Below are 23,204 nucleotides of genomic sequence, written 5' to 3'. Positions count from 1 at the left end.
CTCACCTGGCCTTAGTGCGCGTCTGTATCAATAGGTGACTACAAATAGGGGTGGAGAGCTAGCGTGCACGGGGAGAAGAAAGGTTAGGTGGGGCCTTTCTGCACCCAGGTTGTGGGACAAGGGCAAGCATAAGTAGAGGACTGCTTGTAAGCAATAAATGGGTTTCTCCCACTTTATTTCTCCCTTTGATTGATTTTGGCTTCAAAGGTTATTTGCCCCTGGCTGGGAACATATTTTCCCCATGGAATTACAGCATCTTTCAAGGAAACTTCAGAGTCTGTTGCTATAGAATAAATAAATCATTAACAGGCCATCTCTCATGCATATTAGGAGATTTTAGTGAAAAAATTGGTGTGGAAGCTTTAAAAATGAAGGTCTTCTTTGAGCAATTGCCCTAGGTGGGGACAGTAGTGGCCCAAAATTCTTAGCCTGCCATACCTGGAATAGCGTTTCCATCCTACAGTGGTGGCTGGGCAAGTGGAAAGGCCCAGATCCCTCAGCCACACTTGCCTGGAATAGCACTTCTGTATACAGGTTGGGGGAATGGAGATGAGCCTGTCCCTCCCAGGGAGAAACCAATTTCCTAGTCTGCAGACTGGGGGAGAGAGAGGCCATCTTCTTGGCTGCAGCCACCCATAGCAGCACTTCATTACACTAAGCTGGGGAGCTGGAGGAGTGTGGCCCAGGGGCCCAGATTCTTGCTGTACTTGTTACCAGCAGGACATGTCACGTTTCCCTAATTCTTGTCTTCTCGAAAGAAAGAATTCAATCAAGAGACTTAGGACTTAGGACATTTTTAAACAGCAGGAGTCTCTTAAGCAAAGCATAAGTACACTCTCAAGAAGGGTGGAGAGCTGGTGTCTGGAAACCAGAAGCAGGATTGGTATTAGTGAGATTGGCTTTGACTTTTTCTTAAGAAGGTCAGAAGTCCTGCTGTGCATCTATGTCTTTTGATTTACAGCTCTAGGTTGTATAACTTTTTCTCAGTACCCAGGCTCCTTACCCCTAAGTACCTATGAGAAGCCTGCAGGGGGGCCAAAACCACAGTGCTAATTTGATTTAGATGTTATTTTAATGAGGTGGGGTTACTTTTGGACAAAGTCTTCTGACCTTGCACATCATGCTCTGTAATCAGAGAAGCACCTGTGTTCTTGGGCCTCTTGACAATAGAGGTGTCCTTAACTGTCTGGGCCTGCTGATAAACTAGGCGTCCCTGACTGTGGACCTGGGAACTAAGGAGGGCTTAGGGGCTGGCCAGGGAGAAGTCGCCCTTGGTGATGGGCTGGCCCTTTTGTCCTGCTTATGTCTAACTGCCTACTATAACATACTTAACAAGACTTCACAGATTTCTATGAGTATATGTTCCTTCATTTGCTGCATGCCCTTAAGACAACTTCCAGAGACTTTAAATGATTATTTTTTAAATAATTTTCACCACTTACGGTGGTTTCAATGGAAATTCAATGCGGAAATCCTCACATCATCCCAATACTTTTCCTGTTTATATGTACATTTATCTTTCCCTCTAAAATATCTATCTGTGTTGCAATGTAAGTAAAATGTTGATTTTATGCAAATAGTATAAAATATATTCATAGATGCACATAACTTACAAATAACTATATATAAGGTTGCTCAGAATACTTTGACCTGATAAGGTGCTCCTTCAAAACCATTTGGAGACTCCCTGCCAGGTACACACTCTTGGGTTTTTCCATACACTGCTCTGGATATATTTAGCTTTTCCAGCAGGAGAATTATGGCAAGTGCTCTGGCTCCTCCGTGCTCTCACCATCTGTAGCATGAAATTGTTTCTGGTTGTTTCCTTCTAAACCAACAGAAGAGAAGTCTTAACTCTGAGATCATTTGAATTTTGGCAAGTAAAATACATTAATAACTTTTAAATTCTTCCACACAAATAAACTGCAACATTACTGGAGAGTATGGATATTTTTAGAGCAATAATTTACAATGCTTTTCATTATGCTGCCTGTGAAACAGGTAGAAAAATCATTAATACATCTTTAAAAATGTATCTCAACCTACATCAATCTTATTTATCCTTGTGAGAGTAAGTTGTTTTAAAAAATAGATGTCACTATCACCTGTGTGGTAGAGAATAGTGAAACTTTAAGCGTTTTCTGGGAAGTTGCCTTATCCCCTTTAGATTTCTACTTTTGAAAAAGTTTGTTTTAAAAAATATGTAATGGAAAGGTTGTAATATTTCTGCCTTGCAATTATCCATTTTGTTACATGAAAATAGTTTTAAATAGTCCATCATCTGCATGTTTCTACGTGTTTTCAAATATGGGAGCATGTCTCCATTTAGGAAATAAGACGAATGATCCTTTCAGGGATGTGTGTGCCCATTTCCCTCCTCCGAGCAACATTCATCAAACATCGTCAGATACCCATACCATTCTCCAGACACGGAACTGAGAAAGCCAAGTCCCCTCTCTGGTTGAAGGCTGCCCAGCGCACGTGCAGATGTCAGCCAGCAAGGGCGCGACTTAAATACACAAGCACTACACAGGACACTTGTGTGTCTTATGATCACAATTAGACGAACCTCTTTAGGCCTTAAAAAAAATGTAGAAAAGCAGCTTTTTAGAAGTAATGGACCGGCACACACTATTTCAGATCCTGACTCAAAGAGCTAACGTGCAACATTATTTTTGCCACAGCCAAGAATTCCAAAGAACCCTAAAGGGTGCCCCCTAGCGGCAAGACAAGACTCTTGCTTCTCAGGCGTGTCTTGAGAGAAAACTGCTTCTGAGGCCCCAGTGGCTCCAGGCTGGGTGGGGGTCTTGCAAAAGGTATTTCCCCGCAGGGACGCCCTGAAGCGCCGGGATTGGAAGGCGCCGACTCTCCTAACCGTGGGGGACCGGGACCTGAGGTGGGGAGATGCTGCTCTTCACGAGGGCGCCGAGCCCAGGTGCGCGAGGCAGACGGGGCTGGCGGGGAGACACCCCCGCGCACGGGGCAGAGAGGAGCCTGGGGAGCCGCCGACGCCGAGAAGCGCTCCTGCCCTGCGGCGGCGTGCGCGGCCGCGGGGGGCGGGCGGGACGGGGGAGGCCGGGGTCGCGCGCAGGGGGCGTGAGGGGCACGGAGTCCTGGGTCAGCGGCAGTTGGGGAGGGGCGCGGGGTGGGCGGCGTGGCGGGGGCCTGCGGGGGTGCGCGGCGGGAGCGCGAGGGGGTGCGCACTCTTGCCCTCCCGGCGGCTACCCCGCTCCGCGGGGCAGGGCGGGGCGCGGGGCGGGGCGGCAGTCGGGGGCGCGGGGCTGGACGGCCGGGGACGGGGCGGACGCGGAGCATCTGGGGGCGGGGCGTGGGGAGGGGAGAGCGCCGGGTGGCCGTGACGCGGCTCGGGGCGAGCCCCACGGAGCAGTCGTGCCCCCACTTTCCCGGCGCCCGGGGCCAGGCGGGGCGGTGGGCACCCGCCGGCGGCGGAGCGGCGCCCCCTCCCAGGAGCAGAGCGGCCGCTGTCGTCGCGGAGGAAGGAGGACGGAGTCCGGACCCCGCTGCCCGAGGAGACACGGGGCTCATCCCGCCTGCAATGAGGGGAAACGCAGTGGCCCTTCCCGCCCGCGGACCCCGAGACGTACAGCAGGTAAAGAGGGTAGCCGCGGACCGCCTCTGCGCTCCCAGACCCCCCAGGTTTCCTCCTCTTGCATGCCCCCAGACTAACTGCCGGCTGCTGGGCGCCCCTCTCCCTCTCCAGCCTGGGCCCAAGGACCCACCGCCGCCTTCCAAGCGGGGTCCCCAGCCCCGCCTGCTCCCTCCGCTCCTCTGTGCCCCGGGCAGCGTTGCCCTCCTCATCCGCCGGCCGGCGGGGGCTCTGGCACGACGGGGAGGTGTAATTGAGAAGTGTAGTTTGGCCTTTGTTTGCCCAAAAAACTTTGCTAACTGATGTGCACTCTGACATAGGGCAGAAATCCGTTGTACATTGTGTGTGAGAGAGAGGGAGAGAGAGAGAGAGAGAAAGGGGGTGTGTAGAAATGAGAGAAGATAAGAGTGACTTTTTTTTCTGTAAATTGCTTTTGCCAAAACATTGCCCTAGACTGCTGACGAGTCTATCCTTGACATTAGTAAGCAGAGTCCCTGCACCGAGACAGTGCAGAGTTGCGGAGGGCCGACGTGGGCAGTTCAGAGGGGAAACAAAGATTACTTAAAATCCCAGGTGGCTCATCACCTTCAACGGGATTATAACTTGATGATCCCCGCCCCATTATACCTGCTAGTCTCCTGAAGCACCTGTGGTTGGTATTTTTGTATTTGCATGTTATCACTTGGTTAGATCAAAGTTAGGAAGTTGATGATTTTTAAATCACGACTGGACAGTGGGATGTTTATAAATACTGGTACAATCACGTATATTTTATCTGTGAAACCACTATTCATCAAGTGATACTGAATGTTGTACAAGTAGATTTATAATAATAGCCCTTCATTATATGCAGAGTATTTTTGCATTAATGCTTCCGGGTGTCCATTAAAGCAGGTAAACCTGTTTGTAAAGCAATGGAATTGCATTTATTTTTTAAAAAAGCAAACCTTTTTTTTTGTATGGCTCTTCTTGGGATTTTTTTTCTTTAATCTGAGCAGGTGATTGAGAAACTCTGAAAAGTAGGTCTCGCAATATTACTAAAAAACATACTTAAATTAATCTCTTGGGTTTTGGTGATGGAATATTTTACTAAAAGGTTCAGTGTCTCTGGTATTAAAACTTCCTCTGGAGGAAATGTGCTTCCAAACAAAGTGATTAGCATATGTATCCACTGCACATGTATAAAACTATAATGAACTTTTAAGGATGTTTTCAAGTATTTCACCTTCCCTAAATCCTATGTTCTTTTCATGTTTAATGTTTGTTTTTGCTGAATCAGACATTAAATACAATATTGAGTAGATACTACACATAAATCATTTATGCATACAGTACATTTACACTTGGGGGCTTAGGAGTGTATAAGGTGTCCTGGAGAACAATTGTAATAAAAAACTATACAGTGATGAATAATACGTTTAGTAAATTAAAGTCACTGGAACTACATAGCAGACTGTAAAAGAAATAAGGAAACTTTCATGTTTAACAATTGCTTTTTTAAACAATTAAAACACCTCTCAGAGATGAGGATAATGCTCATTTTGTTTTTAAAGAAGCATTTTACTGTTGCTGGAAGATATTTAAAGTAGATTATATATATTTTTTAATCTCTATGTATATATATATATACACATATATACACACACACACACACACACATACACTATTACAGTTCAGTCATCATCATTTCATTATTTGGTGTATGGATTTTTTACATCTATGAGATTCTCATTTAGATATTTGATACTTAAGGTCATGTCCTGCAAGAGCACCTATTTTACTGTAGGTAAAGTGGGCAAGTATCTATGACCACAGTTACAGTTAAACAAAAAAGGTTAAGCTAATTTTATTCCTCTTGAATTGTATTTTAGGAAGTGATTTATATGGACATTTCCAGTTATGGTATAATAACCCAAACATTTGATTTTCTAAGGACTTAGGTTCCTTGTGATTTTAAAAAAAATGCCCATTTCATTATGTTTTCTGTAGTTAAATTTATATGAAGTAGACACACCTGTTATGTGTTATCAATGGTACAGTGTTACCTACATAGATACCCCTTGTTTGAAGTATATTTGCACATAAGTTTTTGAACATGACACCTTCTAAATTAGGAAACAATGTAACTACATATAACAGTTTGTCTTTTTAACGTATCTTTTTATAAGAGGGAAATATTTGTGCTGAAATAGAAGACAACAGGAAAAAGGAGATAGTAAAGTGATGTTTCCTAACTATTTGAAGGTGATGGACATCTTTGAAAATCTGGTGATAGTTACAGATCTGAGGATCTTGGAAAATCTGGGCTTGAGTTCAAGAGGCTAACAGTTCTCAGAGAGTTTTGGACCCCTGGCTGAGGTCACCCACATTAGATTCTCAGCATGTAGGCTTGGCTGTTGCACATACAGAGTCTTGAGTCACTCCATTATAACAATTATACATTCATAATTAAATTAATAATAAAACAATGAAAATTCTGTTTAGAAAGGTAACACAAACCAGGTATTAATTTATAAAAATATGCTTATGATATTTTGCCAACTAGACTATTTGTTCCTAGACTTTTTTTCTAAAAATAACATATAATAACTCACCTGAATGACAAAAAAGGAAATTTTTTAAATATGAAAAACTTAACTAAAGTCATATTGTGTTGGAAACAAAGACCTAAGTAGCAACCAAACTTAAAAAGGCAATGGCTATGTAACAGTCGTGCTTTTATAGAGAATGTCTACATGAATCATTGAATTATTTATGTGAAATTCTACGGGTTGTGTTGTCATTGAGGTTGTGTTGCATTTCACAGGTGTGGTGATGTACAGACATTTGATTGCAGATGGCTTCTGAGTGTAAAGGAATGTTTATATTTTCCATCCTCACTGCTTGGCCAAGCTCTCCTGAACACTGGCCTGTCTTTGTAACCATGGTTTCTGCCTCTATCTCCTCCTTTAAGAGTCTTGACTCCCTATTTATAATCCACCCACAATCCAGAAAGATTTGAGGTAAACAACCAATAAATTATTCCCAGATAAATTCCTTCTTACATTTGCTCGTTTACCTCTGGTTTCTAGCACTCTCTTTAAAGAGTGCTGTGTTTACACTGATGGGGCTCCTCTTTTATGCCAGGCACTTTGAGTATTCCACTTCACCACGTCTTCACAAGCGTCCTGTGGTGATAGTTACAGATCTGAGGATCGTGGAAAATCTCCAATGTCTCCAATACCTTGTTGGGCATTAGGAATCTTAACATAGAAGGAAATAGTCCAGAGGCTGTAATTTGCCAGGGTGATTACTCAGCAGGGCCAAGTAATAACAAGGACCTAATAGCAAACCCATGCTTCCCACCAGCACAGCACCCAAGAAAACTTTTATTATTTGCGTTTTATTCTTTGGAATATGCAATAGCTCAAATGATTAGATCATGTAACTAGTGCTAGTAAGACATTGACTCAAGAGAAATGAAGACGATTTCATTTAAGGTTATTATTAAGTACTATAAAAGAATGCATATCATTAACCTTAGTACCGTTAAAAACTCACAGAATTTTTTTTGTAAACTAGAAGTCTCTTATGTCTTCATCCTATAATTAAAATATTTTTCTTTGCTTTTTAGTAAATTAGGTAAATACAGGAGGTTGATAAAATAATACATTACAAAACAGTATTCCATTGGCAAATTTTGAGATGCATTGAGCATAGTAGGATGGCATTTTAGCCCATTGTACTTTTTTATGAGAGATTTAAATTTCATTAATGCTGACCTATGCAGGTGATAATTCTATTGCCCTTTGTATATCATATTTTATTGCCTCATTTTTGCTTTTCTTCCTTTTTCTTTTCCAATTTCTGAACTTTGAGGTGTACCTAAGTGGAGGCAGGCATGACTGACCCAACTGGAGTGCTAAGGGAAACGTATTGTAGTCTCTTTATTTGACCTGGCTCGTGCCCAGGCAACTCGCCTGCAGTGTTTCTTTAAAAATAGCACATGCTCTGCTTAGGGCTCCATGTGCTTCCTCCCACGGAGAGTCTTTGCTCAACTCCAGAAAAGCAGAAGGCACCATCTCTTTGTTTTGTCCCTTCCTCCTTCTCTTTCTCCAACTGTCACTAGGTGGATGTTGGCCCTTTGCGTTCTTGTCTTCCATTTCTTCTTGGGTGGCTGATGCCCTCATTCCCCAGCATAACAGTTTAATTGCTCAAGTGGTTTGTAATTTTTTGTGAGCTCATCGACACTGAGAGTTATTCTTAGACAGGAATCTCAAATGTACCGGGTGTGAAAGTATCTCCAGGAACTGCTTTGCTTCTGCATCTGCTGGGATCCCAGGGGTTATGTGGGTCCTAGAGCAGTTTTTACATAAATTTCATGCTTTAGGATTACAGCATCACATGTTTGTTCTAAATTTGGCCGAACTCAGACTCACAAAATATACAGGCTTGGGGTTGGTGCAAGCTTATGACTTTGCCTTTTTCCAGTGGTTCTTCTTTCCATTCACCACCTTGGAGTGGAGGGAGCCTCTTGTACTGTCTTTGCATGTTGGGAGCTCAGGCCTTGCTCTGGCCAGAGGCTAGTCTCCAATCCTTGTTGGGCATTAGGAATCAGCTCGGCCACTAGGCCCATAAGTGGGTCTAATAATCTGAATACCTCTGTGTATAGCACCACCTCCCAGCTGTCCCTGGCTTTGATTTTTTGATTTCCATCCTTGTTTCTAGTCCTTGGATGTTTTCCATTCTTTCCTATAACTTTATACGTATATATATATATATATGTGCGTGTGTGTGTGTATATATATATATACACACACAGGCACATACACACATACATAGAAGTTTATATATATGCATATATAATTGCATTTTGTACAAGATTTCTGTGTCTTGGTGCTAAAGTGGTACTTATACCTTCTCTGTTCATTGTAAGGACTCATATGTGTGATACATTTCATTTTGGGGGAGCAGTTTCCATGTGAATATTTTTAAAGAGAATTATGAAATAAATTTTATAATTAAGTTGAACTTCATATTCTCAGCTAGACTTACATAAGAATTCATGATATTCATTACCTAAATTTTAAAACAGCCAAATTTTAACCAACTTCTGAAATTTTAAAATTAGAGATGTTAAATGATTTATTAAGTATTTAATGATGGTATAATAAAGATAACTCTTAATTATTTATGTTGATTATGTAATCTGTGGGTTATTTAGGTTGGTTATCCAACCTGTTGCTTATTCTTGAGCTGTCAATATCTTCACAATTAAATTTTGTTTTTATTTAATAAAATTTCTTCCAATGTTGGTTGGAAAATGAAAATAGACATCAGGGCAATCAATTTTGTTATTGATTAGAGTTTGAGAAATTGGTTGCTTACGATTAATAATTAAGGTTTTATTATTGGAATTAAGGTTAATTATTAAAAACTCAAAGCATAGTATGAATTTGGAATCAAAATAGGTACTTAGTAAGTACCAGTTGATTTTAGTTTTTTAATTTTTTTAGAAGGTAGAGGGAATGTAAAGATTCACCTCTTAGATTAACAGTAATAATTAGATACAATACATTAATTTTTTTAATAGTAAAATCTAACTAAAATATGACTTGCATATCTTACAATATTTATTTCCACTGAGATATATCAGGGTTTGGCAAACTTTTTCTGTAAAGGGCCAGATAATAAATATTTTAGGCTTTATGGGCCATATGGTCTCTGTCACAAATACTCAACTCTGCAGTGGCAGCAGCCGTAGAGAAAGTGAAGCAGGTAAGCATGGCTGCTGCCCAGTAACACTACTCGCAAAAACAGGCAGAGAGAGGCTTTCTTTAACACACAGACCATAACTTGCCAAACCCTGATCTATACTCATCAGAGCAGTGAATTATAGAGAAATAATGTTTTGCTGTGGAATATTTTTCTACAGAGATTGGTATTGTCAACCTTAACAACTCAACAACAAAAGCTATGGAACAGCAAATGAGTTTATTCAAGAACAGCAGAGGAATTGCAATTTGGGACAGGCAAACAGTGGTAAACCACAGACAAGTCCAGAGAGCAATTCAGAACAGGCAAACTAAGGGGAAGCACAGACAAATCCTTTTTTAGAAGAAAGAAGGTATACAAGAAGTGTTGTCTTGAACAAAAGTTCATTGGAGGAAAATGAGTTGGAAGTGGAGGCGGCTTCTCATTGTCTGCAAGTGAGGGCAGCCTAGCTATTGCAGAGCTAAGAGGACATCTCGCCCCTTCCTGCTAGACTGTGTGAACTGTGGTGGCTGTAGTGTGTGAGAACTCCCCGCTTCATGGCTTCCCAACTCGGTTTTGAATGAGATTCCTTTCATTCATTTTTACATGTCCCCCTTTGAACAAGATCTTTCCTCAAAAGCATCACTGATCAGGAGGCAGGTTTTCCGTCTCCTGTGGTTTTGTCCCTTTATGCCAGGAAGAGCCTTTCCTGGTTGTCATGCAGGAGGGAAAGCGCATAGTGATTGGAAACCATTTAAGGTCACATTGAGTAACAAGGAAGGGCAGGAGGGAGAACTCCCAGGCATTTCCCATTTAAAGTCAGTATCTTATCAAGGGCATAAGCATTAGAGATTATCTTGAAGCACTGACCCAGCATCACCCTATAGGGTATGTCATTTCTGCAAAGGTTTGACAGGCAATAGTCACAAAGCTTAAAAATGATTATACTAAAAATGAGGAGCAGAATGATGAATCCAGTTTATATAATGGTCTTAAATCAGATGCCCAAACCTGAAGGTAACCAGCTAAATAGATCACAAGATTAGGGGTTAGTTGTTTTCTCCTAGCCTGAAATAAAAAAATTGCTCTAAATTCCCAAGGTTACACCCTTGCAATGACCTGGGAGATACAAATGATGATGTTATCTTCCCATGCCAGTGCCAGAGTAGAGAGAAAATGAAGAAGAAGGGGTTTTATGCTTAAAGTATGAAGGATATCATCTGGTATGGAAGCAGTTAGCCTTGATGTCAGCTACGTTTCTTCCTGGTCGGTTTCATTCAGAAGTCTCAGCATTTGGGGCTGGACATCAGGGGGAGAATTCTTTGTCTGTGAGGTGTGTACCCAAAGGTCAAGTCCCTGAAGTCTGGCTGCCATCTGGATAGTGGGAAGTCCCCGTCAGGGAGGTTCAAGGGCAATGCTTGTTCTTAGTGATTCCAAATCTGAAGTATGGGAGAAAACTGGAAATGTTAGTTTGGAGAGTCATAGCCAAATACCTTAGGAGACTAGAGGAATTTAGGATGTAGTCCAGGTTACAGGTATATAACAAAACCGCAAAGACGACAGCATTAGAATCTAATACAGATAAAGGTGCAAACATATTTTTTCTCTCTATAATTATCCCCATATTATTCTCCGAAGATAATAGCAGTGAAGTTGATTTGTTTGCATTAAACTTGGCCTGATTATTTACACAACTGTAGCAGGAACAGTGATTTATCATTATAAGCTTTTTTAAGACTGCTTTGCTGAAACTTTTTATAAGGAATCTCAGATTGAACTTTTAAAAGCCTGAGGCCAGGACTTTATTTGCTCCATAAAAGTCAACCTTAATCCCTTAAATCTGGTCATATCTAAGTCTGTATATCTCTCTTAAATATGACAATCCAAAGTCCTGGTAATATAACCAACATTATTAATTCTGTTCTGTTTTAAGGAGAATAGATTTTCATTGAATTTATGCAAATAACTAATTATATTGCCATAAGAAAAAGTGTTTAAGAGTTTCCTAACTCTGGAGAGATCAGACAGGGAAAAAAAGAGAAATGTTCCATCTTGGTTCACAAAAGTACATTTTACTAAATTTCTATAAAGTCATAGATAGCTTAAGAGGAAAGGTTTTCTTGTATCTGGAAAACAAAGATTAAAGAACCAGCAATATTTTCAACAAAAATGCATAGAGGTTGTAATCATCCTCATCAGTTCATTCAGTCTCAAGTTACTAATTTTTGTTTGAGTTCAATTTTTCCATTAATTCTGAAAGTCTTATACAGTTCAATTTTATGATCTCAAAGTATGAATCACTTTTGTAAGTACATTTTTGCAAAAAGTTTTAGAATAAGGCAATAAATGTAAATGACAGAAGACTTAAAAATGTCCATTATTAAAGATATGATGAGAGTGCAACACAGAGGAATTGATAAGGAAATTTGGCTATTTCTGTAACATACATTTTAAGACAATAACTGGAATTATGACTGGCAGCATTATACAGAGACATCCGATTTTCAGGAATTTCGTAGGATTTTTAGAATATTTATATTAATAATATCCATCTATACAATATAGCCTAAGGAGGTTTATCATCAGTTATTTGGCTGTGCTTTCCATGTAATTTAAGGTATCAAAAAAGCCTAATTAGCTGGCATGTGCATACAGTGAGACAACGAATTTGACCGGATCTGTACTGTTGGAACTCAACCAGGAGTTGGGAGGGGTGCAAGTTGTAGCACTCCAAAATCTCATGACTATAGACTATCTATGGTTAAAAGAACATATGGGATGTGAACAGATCCCAAAAATTGGCTGCTTTAATTTGTCTGATTTCTCTCAGACTGTTCAAGTACAGTTGGACAATATCCATCATATCATAGACAAATTTTCACAAATGCCTAGGGTGCCTAAATGGTTTTCTTGGCTTCACTGGAGATGGATGGTAATTATAGATTTGCTTTGTTTATGTCACTGTATTCCTATTATGTTAATATGTGAGCGCAAATTAGTTAGTAGTTTAAAACCTATACATACTTAAGGTACTCTACAAGAAGATATGTCAAAGAAATAATCAATCCTCCCATGTTTCCTTCCATATGCTACATCTATAGCTTTTCTTCTTCCTTCCTAATTACAACCCTTAAATAGAATTCGTGCCTCATATCGAATTTACCGAGTATCATAATTCCTCCAGGTGGTAAAGATACCTCGAGACAAGTGCTGGGCATAGAAGCCACAGGGCATAAATCTGCAAAGAAGTAAAAAGCTAACCTTTTCCAACAATATGGCTTCTCTCTCACTTACCAACTTTACATTTCCCTGTATGGCCCTGGAAGATGACTGGTTTAGCCAGAGACGGGTAAGATTCCTCAAGGGAGGAACAACCTAAGACAGGCACAGTCGCAGGGGGGCCATCAGGTGAGAAATTGGGGATCAACAGAGGTGAGGCTCAGAACCTCACCCCCCCTGTTTTGAGAGAAATCTTCTGCATCCGTGGATGTTTTGTTGTTCTTGTCTAGCTTGGATTAATACTTAGTCCATAGGCACACACCTGATCATCTACATTTGTCCTCTTACAGCACTAAACTATGTTTTCTACCTTTATCTTGCATCTACCTACCACTTCAGCATTTTATTAAAAATAAAAATAATAATAATAATAAAGGGAGAAATGTGGGATCAGCATATAAATCAAGTATAAAAATCAAACGAATATTCATATTTGACCTGATTGTTTATAGTTCATAATGCGTGATCAAAACCGAAAGTTTCTGTGATGAATGCCCTTGTACTGTTCACCATGTAAGAATTTATTCACTATGTAAGAATTCGTTCACCATGTAAGAACTTGTTCGTTATGCTTCAGAAGATTGGAGACTGACGAGAACTAGGCTTGAGATGGATTAATGATTGTACATTGAGCATTGACCCTCCTATACAGAATTTTATTGTTGTTAACAACCATTTGATCAATAAATATGAGAGATGCCCTCTCAAAAAAAAAAAAGCCTAATTAGTTTCACATCTTCATTTTTATAAGGACAGAGAACAAATCCTCTGAGATATTCCAGGGGCCCTCTGGAAAAATCCCAAATTAGCTCAATGTCAAAAAGACTTGTTAGAATTCAACTTGGGGATGTTTGTCAGAAATATCAAAAGAGTTTAAAACACTATGTCAAACTGGGTCGTAGACTGGTGTGAAACTATACTTACTTATCTATTTAACCATGAGGTTAGTAGAGGATGCTAAAGGTAAATACAGAAAGGCACATAGTTCTGAACCAAAAATTTTAAATTTCAGAAGACTCAGTTTGCTTAAGTAACCAAAGTCTGGTAAAGACAGCGAACATAGGAAATTATTTTGAAAAAAACACAGACTCCTTCTCTTTATTAAAGAAGATTACTTTAAATGATTAAAAAAATCTTTTACAATCTCTTATCAAAAGCAGACCGATAGTCCAAGAAAAAATTGTACTTTCAGCAAATGGAAGGAATTAAGGTTTAATTTTATATAAGTACACTTTAATATTAAAGCTGATTTTTAAAGCCCATATAAGAAATCTGTTTTATCTTGTCTAACCTGATCATACATAAAGTTATTTCTCCAAAATTCCTTTTCCACAAGCCTTCTACAGCTTATGTCTGTTTTAGTTCGTTCCCTTTTTCTCTTTCCCTTAGAAACAGTCAGCTTTACTTAAGGACAATATCACTTTTCATTTCCCTCAAAAATTCATGTCCATTCCTCATACCTTTTCTAACCAAAACTAAAAATAGCCTCCTTTCCTGGAATACAGAGTTCTTTCTCTTATTATTTCTAATAGCCTTAATTACGTATGTTAACTAGAATTCTTAGTCCTTAGAAACCTTCATTTCTAGTGAAAACTAAGCCATTGTGAACTGTTAGACCAGCATTTTTTAGGTGGGCAATTTTATGAAAACATTTCATAATTCCCATATACATATGCTTCCTCATAGTACAGTTTTTCAGTATGGCACCAAATATGTTTAGAGATATAAAATCTTTAATTTCTCTGTATTAAGAAGCCAGAATTGGATAGACCTAAGTTCAGTAATTAATGTTTCAGGATCTACCTTATTAGGAAATCGTCTGGTTATTCCATGAATTTAATTTAACTCATCATTTAACTAACCAAAACTTTAAGGCTTGATTACAAAAAAGATTGGGTTAAACTACTTGAAAAGTTCACCTAAAAGTGTTTTATCCTAGTTATATCAATTTAATTTACTTATTTTTAATATTGTGTTTAGATTACACACAAAAACTTAATGAGACTTTAGACAATTAGCTGTCAGCCCAAGCGATTTTCTTGATGGCAAATTTCATAACAGAGATAACATGAACTTGCTGGACTTATAATAAACCTAGGTGGAATAAAGTTTTATATTTAATGCTAGTAACTCTAAAGAGACACCTGCTTTAATTGAACCAACAACCTGGAACTAGCTTTTATATTGAATATTTTCCCAGATGATGTGAACCTGAAAAACACCTGGGTTTCTATTATATTTCTGAGTAATCTATATAAGCACTCCATTTCCAAGTCAATTAAATACAGCTCTTTTTATAAATTAACTGGGAGTATCATCCAGAGATATAAAAACACTGTATCTATAATGTAAATACATGTACATAAATAAACACATAGACAAATGCAAATATAGACCTTAGAAGGCACTTTCAGGATCTTTTCTCTGAATTTGAAATGACCTTCCCCCCTTTTATTTTTCTTCTGGTAAGAATTACCTTCCTAAAATTTTTGTTTTAATGTTTACTATAATATTTATTATAATATTTATAGTCTCAGAAGCACAAGAAGGAATCAAAGTTTTTCCAAGAAGGACTTTGGTTTCTTAAGGCCTATCACTTACAAGGCTTTTAGGATAAATAGGGGAGGTTCTGGGATTGGTGAAAGGAATAGGTAAACTTTGAATTGGCTCTGGAGATGCATTTATAGTTTTGCAAAGATTTGTAAGATAAGGACAATTGAATTGGTTGCAGCCTAAATGGCGTCATGGTTTTATCCATCCTTCAAATTACATTATCTTTTTTAGTAAATCCTTTTACAAAGACCTCAGAAGGTTCCTTCCTTTGTGTGCCAAGTATATAGTTTCACTTTAGCTTAGGGGAAGAGATCTGAAAAAAAAAATCCCCATCAGGCTCTATCAGCTTTTGTTATGAATTCAGTCAGATAGTGGCCTCCATTTCTTTCCCCTTTTTTTACCTATTTAATATCAGGAGGTAATCCACCTGTAAAAACTTTTGAGAATCCTCCCTGGGTTTAAGAAATTCTTTAACTATGTTGCTTAGTCCATAGAGTGAGATAGTGAAAGGTATAAAGTAGGTGGGCGCAGGGTAGAAGGAAAGAAGGTAATGCCAGAAACAAAGATCGGGGAAGGCAAAAGAGCCTTCAAAAGCTTTTTTGTCATTTTCAGTTGTTTGCCTCAGTTAATTTAGAAATAATATTTTCTAAAGAGGTGATTTTAGAGTCTTGGATGCATTTGGAAGTCTCCAGGTACTAATTAAAATAGGCATCCCATTCAGTCTAAATTTAGAGCCAGTCTCCTAATTTTGTTCTTTGAAACCCATGTTTGGAAAGGTCAAAAGTTCCCTATAATGAGCCTTAGAATTCAAAATTGTCTTTGGTTAAGTTGGTCCATTTAGTTAAGAATGCACATGAAGAGACATGATAGGTTTTTTTTGTTGGTTGTTTAAAGCATAAACTAGCTTGTGTCCCAGAAAGAGAACCCTCCTAAGAGAATTTAGAAAATTGGGATCCCATATTTCAAATACAGGAGTTCAAAAAACAAATGAGTACTTCCCAAAAGGACAGTGACTTAAAGAAAACAGTTCCCAAATAGAGTTCAACCAAAAGGGGAGAGCTCAAATCCAAGAGGAGGCTTATCAAACTGAAAAGAAAAAGATGACCCACAGAAAGGGAGAATGCAAGGGGCTCACGCAGATACTAACACAATTATGGGGATCATCCCTTAGGGGTTATTCTTCTTCAGATCCCACTTCTGACACCATGTAATATAAAAATTGAAGGCTATTAAGCAGCAAATGAGTTTTTTGGGGAATAGCAGAGGAATTGGAATCCAGAACATGTGAACTATGGTAAACTACAGGCAAGTCCAGAGAACAAAGGAGGACAGAATCCTCTTATGGAGAGAAGAAGGAATTGGGAGGGGTTGTTTTGAATAAAAGTTCATTGGAATAAAATGAGAGTTTGAAGTGCTGGTAGCTTCTCAGTGGGTATGGAGGGTATCTTGCTGTTTCTGGGCTGGGAGGATATCTTCCTTCCTGTGTAAACTGCAGTGGATGGGGTGGTAGTATTTGAGATTACTCACTATAGAGTTCTGACTCAATTTTGAATGAGTTTCCTGTATTCATTTCCACAGTATATACATAAACATTATTTTTTGAGAAATCATGTCATTCAAAATACTGAAATAATCATACTCAGAAGATCCAGTGAAGAAGGAATCAGTCCCTATTTATCTTTTCTTTATTGTCTCTTCTCATTTCTTGCTTCATAGAATGATATAATTCACACACTTCAAAAAAAAGTTACTTTCCTCTCTATAGCTGAAATTTCAAGTTGAGTAAGTCAGTATTTGCAACGTACCTTTAATTTGTAAAAATTAGTATAAGGAAAGGTTTTCCTTTTTTTGAAAAATAACACTTTGTTATATGCATCACTGTGAATATGCTATACATGTTGCATTGCATTACAAAGCATCCTTTAATTGTATCACTACACAAAATTGTTGTGACAACCCAAAATATTTAGAATTAGAGAAATTTATGTATCTAATTAATATTTTAAAATAGAAATTGTACCTATCAGTAAGCCTTGATTATCTGCATATTTATTTTATAACTTTATTACTGGATGCAATAATCAAATGAAATGCACCAAGAAAGCACTTTTCCTTTAGGAGAATAAGTGAGATTTATATTAATTTGGAAATTTAAAAAAACTAAAAAATATTTTATAAAGCTTGACTCTTGACATTTGAAAAATTACAGTTTCATTAGACTAAATATTCTGAGTTCCATACTCAGAAGGGTTCTATATTTTTTCTGTTGATTAATTTTAAAACATTAACCACATATTGTAAAGTGATGTTATCTTTTATTTTTATACTTTAAACAGCTAGAAGATATTTTTCCAACTCATAGCTTTTGGTTATATGTAGACTTATTTTCAAATAAAACAAATAGTCCAGGGTAATGAAAGGAAACTTATTTGTACAATCTTTTGTTGAGAATATTTTTCTGCAAATAAATGAACTACTTTTATTAGGTTAGAAAGTGAATCCAAGGTTTGGAGGTGTTCCCTACTAGCAGAAGGGAAGGAGAACATGGCAGAGCCTATAGAATACAGCATGTAGCCTGTTTGTTCCAAGGGCAAATAAGTTTAATCTTGTGGTGGTAAAAACCACTAAAATTTCACATGAAGATTATTTCTCTTATGTTAGAGAAGTAATAGCGTATTATAAAAACCAAGCAGTATGCAAGTAAGGATATGGAACAGTAAGAGCTCTCATTCATTGCTAATGGGAATGCAAAACAGTGCAGCCACTTTGGAAAACAGTTTGGCATTTTCTTACAAAACTAAATATACTCAAAATATGATTCAGCAATCATGTTCCTTGGTTTTTACCCAAAGGAGTTGGGTAATATATTGATAAAAATGTATTGATACAGAAATCTGCACATATATGGTTTACTTATAGCAGCTTTATTTGTAATTGCCAGCAGTTGCAAGTAACCAGTATGTCTCTCAGTAAATGAATGGATAAAATGTGGTACATCCAGACAATGGAATATTATTCAGCAATAAAAAGAAATGAGCTAGTAATCTACAAAGAGATTTGTGTGACTATAAATACGTGAAAGAAGCCAATATGAAAAGGCTGCATACTGTATGATTCCAATTATATGACATGTTGGAAAAGTCAGAGTTGTGGAGACAGTAAAAAGAGTAGAAATTACTGGGTGAGGGGACAAGGATTAAGAGATGAAAAGGCAATACAGAGGATTTTCAGGACAGTGAAAATACTCTGAATTAATAATAGGAATAAAGCTGGCAAATTCACAAATACGTGGAAATTAAAGAACACATTCCTGAAAAACTGGTGAGTTAAAGAAGAATTCAAAAGAGGTATTTTTTAAAACCTTGGGGAAGAAAGTGAAAATGCAGCATGAAATACCAAAACCTATGGAATGCTGCAAAAACAGTTCTAAGAGAAAAACTGATAGCAATTAAAGCCTGCATAAAGAAAAAGGAAAGACCTCAAATAAACAACCTTACTTTACACCTCCAGGAACTAGAAACAGAAGAACAAACTAAGCCCAAAGTTAGCAGAGGGAGGGAAAAAAAATCAGAATAGACGAAATAAAGAATAGAACTGATAGAACAGATCAATGAACTAAGAGCTGGCTTTTTGAAAGAATAAATAAAATTGACACACCATTAGCTAGACTAAGAAAAAAACATTCAAATAAATCAGAAGTTAAAAGGAACCATCACAACTGACACCAAAGAAATATAAAGAATTGTAAGAGACTACTATGAACAATTATACACCAACATGGGATACCCTGAAAGAAATGGGTGAATTCCTAGAAGCGTAAAACCTATCAAGACTGAATCATGAAGAAATAGAAAATCTGAACAGACCAATAACTAGTAAGAAGAATCAATAATCAGAAATCTCCTAGCAAAGAAAATTCCAGGATCAAATGGTTTTCCTGGTGAATTTTACCAACTATTTGAAGAATTAACACCTGTTCTTCTCAAACTGTTCTAAAAATTTGAACAGGAGAGAGTAGTGCAAAGCTCATTTTACCAGCCCAACATTACCCTGGTACAAAGCCAAATAATGATAAAACAAGGAAAGAAAACTACAGGAATATTCCTGATGAATATAGGTACAGAAATCCACAATAAAATATTAGCAAATCAAATTCAGTAGCCCATCAAAAGGATCATACACCATGATCAAGTGGTGTTCAAATTGAAAAGGAAAAAGTAAAGTTGCCTTTGTTTACAGATGATATAATCTTATGCATAGAAAATTCCACAAAGACCCCACCAAAAAAACTATTAGAACTAATAAATGATTCAGTGAAGTTGCAGGATACAAAGTCAATATACAGAAATCACTTGTGCTTTTACAGTAACAATCAACAATCTGAAAAAAAAATGAAGGAAACAATCCCATTTACAATAGGATCAAAATGATGAAATACTTGGGAATAAATTTAGCAAAGCACGTGCAAGATCTCTTTGCTGAAAACTACAAGACTTTGATGAGAGAAGTTAAAGAAAGACACAAACAAATGGAAAGGAGAGTGTTTCTGGATCAGAGGAATTAATACTGTTAGCAAGTCTGTTACCCAAAACCTTCTACAGATTTGGTGCAATCTCTATCAAAACTCCAATGGCATTTTTCACTAGAAAAGAAAGTGTGTATGAAACAACAAAAGACTCCAAATAGGCAAAACAATCCTGAGAAAGAACAACAAAACTGGAGGCATCATGTTTTCTGATTTCCTGATTTCAAACTACTGTACAAAATTATAGTATTCAAAAAAGTGTGGTACTGGTTTAAAAAAAAATAGACACACACACACAAAAAAATTAATCTGATTTAAAAATGGGCAAAAGACCTAAATAGACACTTTTAAAGATATACAAATGGCTAGCAGGTAAATTAAAAGGTGCTCAATGTAATCATCATGGAAATGCAAATCAAAATCACAATGAGATACCATCTAACACCTGTTGGAATGTTTTTTATCAGAAGGACAAGAAATAAGTGCTGGCGAATATGTGAGAAAAGAGAACACTTGTGCACTGTTGGTAGAAATATAAATTTGTGCAGCCACTATGGAAAACAGTGTGGAAGTTCCTCAAAAATTAAAAATAGAACTACTATATCCAACAATCCCCTTCTGGGTGTATAACCAAAGGAAAGGAAAACAGTGTCTCCAATAGATATCTGCAACCCCATGTTCTTTGCAGCATTTTTCATAGTAACCAAGAGAGGGAAATAATCTAAGTGTCCATTAACAGGTGAATAGATGAAGATGTGGTATATATGTATGTAACATATATTATTATCCTCAACTCAAAAATGATCATTAATTATCATTAGCAAATAAATGCCTGATAGCTCCTGGACTAAATTTTTGACTACCGAAATACAAATTTGTTATTTTTAAAAAGAAACAAAAGGTAAACTTTTTTAAAGAATTTTTTCAGGGGACAGTTTTAGATTCCTAGCAATATTGAGAAGAATGTGCAGCAATTTCCCATTTACCTCCTGCCCCTCACATACCTTTCAGAATATCAACATCCTGGACCAGAGTGGTGCATTTGTTAGAATCGATAACCTAATGTTGGCATGCCATTACCATCTGAGTCCATAGTTTACACTAGAACTCATTCTTGGTATTGTACATTCTATAGTTTTGGGCAAATGTACAGTAACATATATCCATCAATAGGGTATCATAAAGAATAGTCTTACTGCCCTAAAAATCTCTGTGTTCCACCATAATCCCTTCTTCACCATAAACCCCTGGCAATCACTGATCTTTTTATTGTCTCCATAGTTTTGCCTTTTCCAGGATGTCATATAGGAATATAGTAGGAATCATACAGTTTGTAGCCTTTTCATATTGGCTTCTTTCACTTAGTAATATGCATTTTTCCTCCATGTCTTCTCATGGTGTGACAGCTTATTTCTTCTTATCACTGAACAATGTTCCATTGTATGGATGTACCACATCATTCATTCACCTACTGAAGGATGTCCAGGTTGCTGTAAAAATTTCTTAAATGCAAAAATTACTTGACTTCCTTTTCTAAAAACATTTCTTTCAAAAGGAGCCAATTTTCTTTGTATTACTTATGATGTGGAAAGAAGAAGACCTGGAATTATCTCCACAGTGTACAATACAGTTTGCATCCAAATGATTGCCTGTGTTCTGGAAGTTTGTTTGCAAATATGAATATATTTTCTAGATATGTATCATAATATTATGTTGTAAGAATTTTTTGAAAATGCTTCCTTAAGCTTAATGTAGTTAAATAATCATATTCTTTGTTGCACAGAGCCTAAACATACATTCATAGCATCACTGCTGTGTTTTAATTCTTATTGCCAAGAATATGTCATGCTGAGAAATGGCCCAAAGAACAAGGACTCTGTCCTGAGAAGATGAGTGGGATGAGTTTACAATGACCATTTTGTAGAAAGGAACCAAGTGTAATCCTGAGAGAGAAGGAGAATTCTGCACACCCACGGGCAGCATAGTAGGCACAAGGGCCCCATCTGTTCAGGGACAGACTGACTTGTGACCTGAGCAGGAATTTTTCCCTGCCATATCTATAAACCAGAAGTAGGCTCAATGTTCATACAGCACAGCCTAGATGTGAAAAGTTTAACTATTTCATATACAAAAAAAATATCCTCACTTTTGGAACCTAAAGCAATTACTTCCTTCTATTGAGTTGAAATGGACGGTAAAAATGACGAAGCTTTCAGTTGCTCCTAAGGCATAAAGGTGAACTGGAAAGAAACATGTGGTTCCACGAGAGAGCAGTCACGCTGCCATGCATTGGAAGTAGGATGAGATCGATAAAAGAACGGAGAATCCTGAAAGTCTGGTTTGAACAAATGTCAAAAATTGTCCCCTTTATTTTCAACCTCATTTCTGGGCTCTCTTTGAGCTTTTACTGGAATGAAATTCACTGTTTTCCTCTTTCTTGGTTATCTATGATTTTGAAAAGGACCAGAATTCTTTCAGGCAAGGATCCACAGAAGGGTGTACAGTGGCCACAGGTGGTTTTCACAGGTAGCTGATGACCCTTTAGCCCTATGGTAAGGACACACCGAGGGACAGACTTCCACCGTGGGGATGGCAACGTGAGGTTCATGCTCACACGCTGCTTTCCTGCACTCACTCAGATGCAACAAGGGGAGTGAGAAAGTCATTCAGACTCCATGTTTGGCAAAACTAGGTGACAACTAAAACCCAACCATAGCATTAGTTGAAAATTGTCAAAAAGAATGGAGATTGAGCAGAAATGTGCCTGAAAGAATACCAAGAGAAGATATCAGAGCTGCAGACTCAAAACCTAAGTGGTGTGTCCGTTTCGAAGGTGAAGGGGACTTCCTACGTGGTGCAAAACCTGAACTCCTTACTTACTATGAGGAGGATGAGATGCACGAGCTGACAAAATCCTTGGCACCCAGCTTGGTTCCAGGATGCAGAGTACATGGGCAGGTGAGGACCCACAACTAAGCCCTGTGTCCAGGAGGCAATCTCTCTGTGAAATAAAGGCACAGGACAAATCTTGCGTTATTAAAAATGAAAGAATGAAAACAGCTGACCGAGAAGTCCAGACTGGACAGGCACAAATACTCTGTGTCATGAAGAAACTTCGAGTCACGCCAGAGTGTATCCCCTCCCTGATACAGACCTGAGAGAAGCTATTTAGAGACAGAGAAAGTGACAGCTCCAGGTAAGGGCTCATTAGAAGAAATGAGCAATATTTCACTGATAATGTCAAACTTTTCCATTTCATTTCTACATCTAGTATTTGGAATAAAGACTTATCTCCTTACAACAGGTTGCAGTGTTTTGAAGCTGTGTTTGCCAACCTGGACTACCCATTAGATTTGCCTAGGGAATTTTAAAAATACTGATAACCTATGCCCCTATCTATACCAATACATCAGAATTTCTGGAGCAGATCATAGGCAGTGGTCTCTTATACAACTCCTGGTTGATTCTGTGTGCAACCACAGTTGGGAACCATTGTTCTTCAATCCA

General features: G+C 38.0%; 1 protein-coding gene across 2 annotated transcripts in view; it reads left to right on the top strand.

The window, feature by feature from the left end:
- The first annotated feature begins 3,341 nt into the window (after positions 1-3,341).
- The window catches only part of SGCG (sarcoglycan gamma), a 114,629-nt gene continuing 94,766 nt past the window's right edge, over positions 3,342-23,204 (top strand). Inside the window, exon 1 of one of the 2 annotated variants that reach the window (XM_037001924.2) lies at positions 3,342-3,610. In XM_037001924.2, coding sequence (XP_036857819.2) covers positions 3,557-3,610 — 54 coding nt within the window. In that variant the 5' untranslated portion in view covers positions 3,342-3,556. The remainder of the gene's footprint in view (positions 3,611-23,204) is intronic. The other variant, XM_037001921.2, reaches the window with a different exon arrangement.

This window comes from Manis javanica, chromosome 1 (assembly GCF_040802235.1).
Source record: "Manis javanica isolate MJ-LG chromosome 1, MJ_LKY, whole genome shotgun sequence".
Lineage (NCBI taxonomy): Eukaryota > Metazoa > Chordata > Mammalia > Pholidota > Manidae > Manis > Manis javanica.
Note: the sequence above shows the minus strand (reverse complement) of the source record. Positions and strands in the feature narration are given on the sequence as shown.